This window comes from Pistacia vera, unplaced genomic scaffold, assembly GCF_008641045.1.
Source record: "Pistacia vera cultivar Batoury unplaced genomic scaffold, PisVer_v2 Contig451, whole genome shotgun sequence".
NCBI lineage: Eukaryota > Viridiplantae > Streptophyta > Magnoliopsida > Sapindales > Anacardiaceae > Pistacia > Pistacia vera.
In genome coordinates, this window is record NW_022196281.1 from 192240 (window position 1) to 201649 (window position 9410).

At 33.2% G+C, this 9410-nt stretch overlaps 1 protein-coding gene across 2 annotated transcripts; it reads left to right on the top strand.

The window, feature by feature from the left end:
- Window positions 1-5267: 5267 nt before the first annotated feature.
- LOC116144674 (small nuclear ribonucleoprotein E-like) lies at window positions 5268-8986 on the top strand. Of its 2 annotated transcripts, none has more exons than XM_031430125.1 (5): window positions 5268-5308; window positions 5410-5437; window positions 5540-5602; window positions 8818-8896; window positions 8937-8986. In XM_031430125.1, exons 1-5 carry the CDS (start codon window positions 5268-5270, stop codon window positions 8984-8986), a joined length of 261 nt encoding a protein of 86 aa, XP_031285985.1. The 2 variants fall into 2 exon arrangements, with proteins under 2 accessions (XP_031285985.1, XP_031285986.1); XM_031430126.1 differs by having other exon boundaries at window positions 8941-8966.
- The last annotated feature ends 424 nt before the right edge of the window (window positions 8987-9410 follow it).

Consider the following 9410-nt stretch of genomic DNA (forward strand, 5'->3'; position numbering starts at 1 on the left):
GATTTGTTTCCTGAGCAAGCAACGCTTGGGCGGGATTCGTTTCCCGCCATTGATCACGACCAAATGTCGTTAATCTGCAGGAAGAGTAACCCCCACGCTTCGTAGGTACCAATCGATGCTTCCCTCTATTGGAGCAACCAAACGACGGCATAGTTACCCTCTTGCACATTAAATGCGCGTCCGTCCGCATTTAATGTCCTGAAGGATAATGTCGTTTCAGCATGGCTCGCATTAAATGCGCATGGCTGGCACTTATTGTGTAATGGACATACCTGTCAGAATAAAGGTTATTCTATTGGTTAAGTGAACCGTTAAGCGCAATAGATAACATCTAAAGAGGTCATTCGAATAAACACTCTTCGTCACACATCAGCTTCAAAACGATGTGACTGCTTGCCTTTCGTAAAAGCTGTGCTGAGTCTCTTCAGGTCGCGAGTTATGGTCGAGACTTGGGGCATGTTGGTATGACACTGATTAGGGTCTGACTCAGGTCGTTGAACCTATTAGAAAAAACCACATCAGGTCGCTAGTGTAGTTCTCAGGGATCCATATAGCTCGATCAACTCAATCAAGCGTCATTCGGGACAAGTTGAGTTGTGGCATAATCATGAAGTTCTCAAGGTTCAATCCTTAAACCTTAAAAACTGGGGAGCTTCTGTTATGCCCAAAAAACCAGGGCTGACGTGAGCTTAAATCAAGAAAGACCAATAAGAATTCAGGAAGGTTTTCTGCCGTTTGGATGCAGCCACGTCCCGCAAGGACGAAAAGGGTAAGGCCATCGTTAGTGAAGCAAGTGAACGTCAGGCTTATGAGTGGCTAGGAATTGTCCACCTACTGAAGCCCCACGCGATTTAAGGATATCTCTCGTGCAGACAACCAATGGAAAGCAGGTTATGAATTGTAACATACCTGCCCGCACGCAAAATCATGATTACCAGCTTGAATCCTCCAACTATAAATAGAGGGCTCTCCTCTGTTTTATGGAATTGGTTCATCAACCGCTCAAAACATATATTCACTCTCTCGCTCTCTCCCTCTACATTTGTTTTCTCTATTGTAATCCAACTCGTCGAGTGCGACCTGATTATAATCACCCATTAATATAATTATAGTGGACGTAGTATTCGCCTTAGAGCATCCGAACCGCTTTAAAAATTGTTACCCGTTCAATATCTCTTTTTGTACTTCCATATCACGTGTGATTTCTAAGTCCACTTATTACTTCACATGCGTGAATAGTTGGTGTCAAAATCAAGCATCAACAAACTTCTCTAGCCATCTCTTGTTTTAATTATTTCTCTATTTCCAACTATCATATTATATGTGTCAGATTGTCACAATTTTCATCAGCAAGCCCTTTTCTCACTGACCATTAGTTAGATTATGTCCTGTGGTGGTTAGTATTATACTAAACCATTTTTTCCCTCGTTTTACCAATTTGCTTATAGGTGGTGGGGAATTATACACTTGGGGCTCCAATGAGAATGGCTGCCTTGGTATCGGGTATCTTTCATTTCGAGATTTTCTTGAACCTATCTTAGCTTGTTAATTTTAAAACTTGCAATTAAAGTTTTAGTTGTTGAAAACTGATTTCCTTTATGGTAATGTAATTTTTGTTACCAGTTCTACAGATGCCTTCAAGGTCCTCTTTCTAGATCTCCTGTCTACAAGGTATTTGCTACAGTATACTCATAAACTTTCATCTGGTTGTACACTGCGCACGATAGATGGAAATAACATGAAGATTATGTTATTTTAATTGATGATGTGACTGGTCCATCCATATTTTTTCGGCGAAGTCATGCTTTAACTCCATTTATAAATGATGCTTTGACTTATCCATCCATATTTTTTTGCCTAGTCATGATAAAACCCTTTATAAAGGAGGGAAAAGCTTGACCACCCAATTGTTAATAGGTCTACTCCGTACATGATACATCGTTACTTTATATTTGATATTACATTTGCAGGTCTCTTGTGGCTGGAAGCATACAGCAGCAATCTCCGGTAAGAGCTTGTTTTGAAATATAAGGCTTTTGTAGCATAATACTTTTGTCTAAAAATCGGAATGTTGGACATCAGACAAAATAATTTGTGTGCCTGTGTGTGCCACTTGCTTGCACAGTTTTAAAGGAGCTCCCTTATGTGCTGAAAAAGTATGGCTGCTTTGCGTTCTTTTGATAAGAAGCAAAAAACTAGTTTCAATATAGAAGAAGAGCACGAAGGAATGAAAGGAGAACAAGAGTCCGTCCCAAGTTCTTAAAGCTAACCTTGAAGAAACCTATACAGCATATCAAACAATGAAGAAATCAGCTGAAAACAACACTCTCCTGTGCTTTTGAAAATTCTTGAAATGAAAGCTGATTTGCAACCCATAATGCAGCGAAATACATATCTGCTTTTCAAATTATTTTCAACTCTTACTTTATTTTTAAAACTCTACTATTTCTTTTTTCCATTCCTAGTGCAATGTTTTTATGGTTTTCCATAAATAAAAATCCACCTTAGTTGTTGAGAGAATCCACCTCACGACCCCATTTAAGTCTCAATTTAAAACTACTATTAATATTGGTTGTTCACCTGAATATACGAGATTATTATTGTTATGTTTTTTTACGCTCAAATTAGTGATCATTTATGTTTTGTTAATCTCTCATAACTATTATTCACTTTGCTCAAGTGAATTTCCTTTCATGATGTTTCTTTGGGTGTGTTTGTATCCTCTAATTATACTTAAGCCTATTTTGTTTGATTAACTTTTTTTCCCCTTACTACTGAAAATTACATGATAATGTTTTTACTGGCAATACTCATTACATGACTTAATATTGAAATATTTCTTTTTGACTCCTGGACTTCAATGATGTGAATTTGTCGTTCATATTCAGAAGGCAACGTCTTCACCTGGGGCTAGGGTGGTTCTCATGGAACATTCTCTGAAGATGCGCACTCGTCTGGTGGACAATTGGTTTGTTTCCAACTTTCTTATATAATCTTTCAATTGTTATTTGGTCTACAAGAAATATATTATATTATGATAAAATTAATTTTATCAAATATTATTTTGACACGAGTAATATAAGTATTATGACAAAATAAATAAACATTACATTAAGTATGACAAAAAGAATATATAATGACTAAAAAAATATTGTTATAATATTTTATCACAATAAAAAAACTCATAAAAAATATAATAAAAGAAAACATTTTTATCATAATATTTTGTAACAAATTTTTGGCGTCTAGGTAAAATTATTTTTTGTGACAAATATATTTTATCATAAAACATTTTAGTTATTAGATTTAGTTATATATACTATAATTACAAATTAATTTGTCACAAAAGAATTTATTTATTAAAAAAAAATTGTCATAATATATGCTGAAATAAAGGCATTAATTACAAAATGTTTGAGTCAAAATTTAATTGCTGAGATAAATTATCAAATTTATATTGGTGTTACGGCTTTCTAATTAGCGTGTTGATTGAGCCATTTAGACTATGCTACTATCTTTATATACTGAATTGATTTCATGTATGATGAGCTGCTTAATAGAGGCATAAGACGTTAGATGGTATTGTTGTTCTGGTGTGATTATTTTACCATTTTGTTATCAAATTATCCAATGGAATGGGTGCAACGACATATCATTAGGCCAAGCCAACAGTGGACCCTTTGTAATTTAGATTTTCATTTTTGCTATATTTTTATTTATTTTTACAGAAAAATACAAAAAGGCCACCAACAGTTATCTACCATTTAAGGGGCTTTTTATTTTTTGATCTTAAGTCTTAATAAGTCTAGTTTTACTTGATTTAGACGTTTTAGGTTTGTCTATTTTTTAGATTTTATCTGATAATCAAATAAAATAAAAAAGCCAAAAAATTTGGCTTTTATCTTAATACTAAAACATCTTAATTAATATCATTTTTATTTGTCAATTATATCCCTATCAAATTTAAATAATTTCATTTTTATCAAAATCTTTATATTATATATTTTTGTCTTTTTTGTTTATCATAGTTGCACAAATCAAAATCAACCATCAAATACAATCAACAATGGTGGAGCCACATTCACCCAGAAAAAATTTTAAATTTAGTATAGAAAAATATGATTTTACTCCCTATAATTTCTGGCCACCAAAATTTTTGAAAGTAACACTTTAGCCCCTATAAGTGTAACTTTCTAATTACTTTCTAGCTCTATCATTCAGTAAACATTATATTCTAGCGTCCTCAGAATAATTTTTTTGGCTCCGCCCTTGGCAATTAACTTGCTTGGAATAATTGATCAAATGTTCATGTAACAATTGTGAGACCAAATTGAAATTTAATTCTTTCAATGATCTAATTAATTTTGTTGTTTTTAATTTTGTTGTTATAATAAAATTTTAATTACTATACAAACACAATGTAATAACATAGTTATCATTAATTATTATATCTTTATTTTATTTGTTATTTTTGTAATTTGAAATAACATAGTTATCATGCATGTAAAATTTTAAAAGTTACTTCATAAAGACATATGTGTCAAAACACCAATAAAAACAAACAATCAAACACTTATAATTAGACAATGAAAAAGAAAAAATATTAGAATAGTATATTCAAACATATTCAATAATCAGGATCATTTAATTTTCAGATAAAAAAACAAATACCACCTAAATTTTAAGTTATATTAATTTTAAAATTAATAGAACTTTGAGTGTGAAATGTATTGTTTAGCCTACAATAATCAATTTCTTTAATCAAGATATTTAAATTTGTGTTTTTAAAGTGTTTGTAATATTTTTCACAGTCGAAAAGCAAATTTGTGCTTAATCTTTAATGTTTCAATATTGAAACTAAAATATTTTGAGTGAAAAGACCTTCAATTGGTTCTATAGAAAGTAATTTTCTTCAAAAAAATATTCTCTCATTTATCGACTTTACTCCAATTAAGATGATAATTTCTTAATTAAATCGTATTATTAGGATATTATAAAAATCTGTTTTCAAAAGTATTTCAACTCTTTTTTGGTTTTCAAAAGATTTGTTATGTTCCTTATTTAAATAAACTCTTAAATTTGATTTAGAAAATGTCAAATCTCTCCCAACCTAATATGAAATGGGCCTGTAACCCGAGCTTCGGGTCAATTTAAGCCCGGCCCCGAAGCCCATTTCTTTCTTCTTAAGTACAGCTGGACTCGTTGGCTCTGGGTTCTGCTTCGACATATCTTCTCTTGTCTCTTGGATCTCAACCACAATAACAACGATGGCGAGCACCAAAGTTCAGAGGATTATGACTTGTACGTTTTGTATCCTTTTCCTTTACTTCTTTGTGTTTCAATGACTTCTATTTGTTGATTTACTTTTTTTTTTTTTTTGCTAATTTTTCGTGGGTTTGTGTGTTTCCAGAACTTGATTTTCAGATTTATTCAAAGCGTAAGTGATTTCCTCTTCTGGGTCTGCTTCAAGTTTGTTTTTTGTTCATGGGTTGATGAGTTTTGGGCTTGTTTTGGCTATTTTTTGTTTGCATATATTCAGAAAGCTCGCATTCAAATTTCGCTTTTTGAGCAGAAGGATTTGAGGATTGAAGGCCGAATCATTGCAAGTTTTCATTTTTTTTAAAGATTTTTTCATTTTATAATTCTCATTTTTGTTTTTTAGATGTCAAAGGATTATTAACTTGGAATAACTTAGTAAGATTTTGACGCTTTGTACTTGGAATTTTAGTTGGTTTTTCTACTACTTTTAATCATAATTTGTTGCTTGTGTCTTTAGTGGAAATTCTGTATGGAAAAAAATGAGTATGATAAAGGATGAAACCGACTTTGAATAGAGTGAATCCTGTAAGCAAGAAATTAAAACGAGAAGGTATGAGTTTAATGGAGAAAAACTAAGATATTATGAATATTTTTTTTTCCTTAGGGTAATGTGAGTTAATTATCCCAAGTGCATTATGTCTTTGGTCACGCAATACAATGTCTATTCCTTCTCCGCCCTTAGGGCATAAAGAGGCTTGTTATAGTGTCCTTATTTGAAGAAATAGGTAACTTTGAAATTTTTTTAATATCAATACAATTCATAAGAAGGGGGAGTGTGCTTTATGAATTGTATTGTACACACGAATAAGTTGGTGGATTATCTTTTTCTTTTTTCTTTTTTTTTTTTGAATGCTTGATGATGTTAGAGATGTGGTATTTGTTAGTTTGCAGTTTTGGATATATAGTCGTTAATCACATTGTTTATGTTGAATAGATCTGAATATTGTCTGTATGTTATTTGTTAGTAAGTGCAAAGGTTGGATTTGGAAGTTGCTTACATGCTCCACTTTGCTGATAAATAGTGTTTTTAGATATAGATAAATTCACATTCTTTTGTCGGAGTAGATTTGTTTTGTTAATGTAAAATATCAAAATTCTTGTCTTGATATGTTTGTTTCTGTGGTATACCTATCATTTTGTTATATTTTCTGAAGTTTTTCTTTTCATCTTTCATCTCATGCTGTTTATGGTGATGTGTTTCATCTTTGCTGTTTCCAATCTATTTATAGTTCTCATCAAGTATACACTCTGTATAGTACTAGGTTGCAACATCGTCACTACCCCATATCTGAAAAGAAAAATAAAGCACCGTAACACAAAGAAGAAACAGAAATTAAAAGATGCATCTTTACTGGCATTTAATTTTGCAATTTCTTGCTCTAGTTCCTTTATGATCTAACTCCTTAGCATGCTTAGCTTTTGAACCTCCAGCCAATCATAAATATAAATGTAGGCTGGCTTCGTGTTGAATTCAACTTTCGAACAGCTCAGTTTTCGTATTTGTGATATCCTTTCAAGCATTCTGCTCTTATGTCTTCTATAAGTTTAGTTTGTTTCATTGACGCATTCTGCTACTAATTATTATGATAGGCTAGGGTTTTGATTGGCAAACACATAAGAATATCATTCTACTCTTCAAGTGGCACATTTGTTTCAGCATGTCATTTTGTTGCTGACTTTCCAACTTGGAATGTGTAATATTACTTGTATTTCCTTCACTTCTTTAATCTTCAATGATAATAAACTCACTTATGAGAGTAGATATCATCTTATCTTGTCTCTTTGTGAACATTTCTTCTCCTTATTATAAGTAGACCTGGCAAAACGGGCGGGTGGGCCTGGTGCGGTGCAGGTCGGGTCTCACGGGTACGGGTCTTACGGGTACGGGCCTGGGCCCAAAACGGGTCAATTTAAACGGGCCCAATATTTTGGACCTGCACCCTACCCTATACAGGTATGGGTGGACTCGCGGGTGCCTGTACTGTTCACTCCAGTTTTAGATTTTTGCAGTTACACCCCCAAATCTTCCTAAAATTTTCATTTTTGAGCAAAATTTGTCACCAACCAAACAGAAAAAAGAAACCCATGTTTTCTCCCAAGTTTTCTCACCAACCAAACAGAAACCCAGAACCTAACAAAGAAAAAGATTAAAAAACTTTATTGATTGCCCTTTCATTCCTCATCAACCAAATAAACCCACATAAAAAAATTTGAAAAAAAAAAAAATTTACAGAAGAAAAGCAACAATTTGAGAATGAATTCTGCAAACAGGCAAAGATTGAACAGATCTGAGTATCCTTTTTTACTGTTTAGTTTTTGAAACTTCTGCCGTAGATTCTCCACTCTTCAGTCGTCATCCCAACCAAAACCTTACTCTGACTTTAATCACCTCCACTCCCCACGTCCCACATGTCGCCTGCTGCCCTGCAGGCCGCAACGCATCCTCCATCGCATCACCAGATAGAGTTAATCATGCCAATGAACAAATGACACCTTGCCAAAAAAAAGAATCTTCTATTTTAAACTACATTGTTACAGCGGAGATGACAACAGTGACGAACGATGCACAGAAGACCCCTGTGTTTCATATTGGATGAGCTCTTAAGGGGAAGAGAACCAATTGGGTTATGCATGAGTTTGATTGAATTTTTCCTTGGGTTTTTGGATTTTTGTTTTTGTTTGATTGAATTTTTCCTTTGGATTTTTGAATTTGTGTGATTTATGTTTTTGTTTTGTTGTTGGGTTTATTCGCAGAGTCCTTTTGTGCTGATGAGAAACGAAGATAGGAGAAGCGGCGACGATGAGTTTGAGAGAGTTAGGGATTTTGCGATTTGGGGCAAAAACATGGCCAAACCCCAATTTAGAATTTAGGGTCTCCCTGCAAAATGAAAAGGGGAAAAACAAACGGGCACCCGCGGGTGTACCTGCTTGACCCGTTGGCAAAACGGGTTGGATCGGGTATGGGTAGAAGAAAAATGGGTCTAATATTAAAGACCCACATCCTATATTTTTTTATTCGGGTTTAGGGTCAACCCGCGGATCTAGACCTGTTTTGCCAGGTCTAATTATAAGAGAGGGCATGTTGTTGTGCATGTGACTTGAACTGAGGTTTAAAAGGGGCATGAATCACATATAACCATGTAACTTGTAGGAAATGAACTCTTTGAAGCAAAGTAAGCCTCAGGATACATTTCTAGGAACATGTGATATTTGGCTTTTAAAATGTATAATACGTTACAATTGCTTTAGCGATGAACATGTCGAAGATAAGAAATCTTTATCCATTCAATTCATGATGCCGGTAGTCTTTTGTTGTTTTTCTTGCTTTCGTTGCAGTATGGATCATGCTTTAAACCTGTCCTTAACTTTTCCCAAAATAAGTAAAATAAGTTAAGACAAATGATATTATTGATAGAAATACCTTCGTTGTAATCATTTATTAGATTCTTAGTACGTTCAAAATGTGATTCAATTTTTGTTATTCATTTTGTTTTACAGGGTTTTGATGAGTACATGAACTTGGTTCTGGGTGATGCTGAAGAAGTCCATATCAAGAAAAAGACCAGAAAGTCATTAGGTGAATGCGCATACTTTAAATTCTTTCTTTACTTTCATAGGAAGGATTCTTCTCAAAGGAGACAACATAACTCTGATGATGAACACGTAAGTAAAAGTAACAACTTTCACTTCTCTTGCTCTCCTTCACATATTAATAATTTCTTTTTGTAAATTGCAGAGGGAAGTGATATGTATCATATTGAGTATTTATATTGGCATTACATGCCTTCTAATTAGCGTGTTGATTGAGCCATTTAGACTATGCTACTATCTTTATATACTGGATGGAGCTGCTTTAATAGAGACATAAGACATTAGATGGTACTGTCGTTATGAATATTTTTATTTTTATCATTATTGAGATGACAAAAAATATTTTTCACAACTATATTATTTCGACAATAAAAAAAGTTGTCATGTAAAAAATATTTGTATAAAAAATTATTTGTCATGGCTATTAAACTTTTTACAAAATTATTTCTGTCACTATACAATTTTTGACAAATAATATTGTTGTAAAAATCAGAAGAATT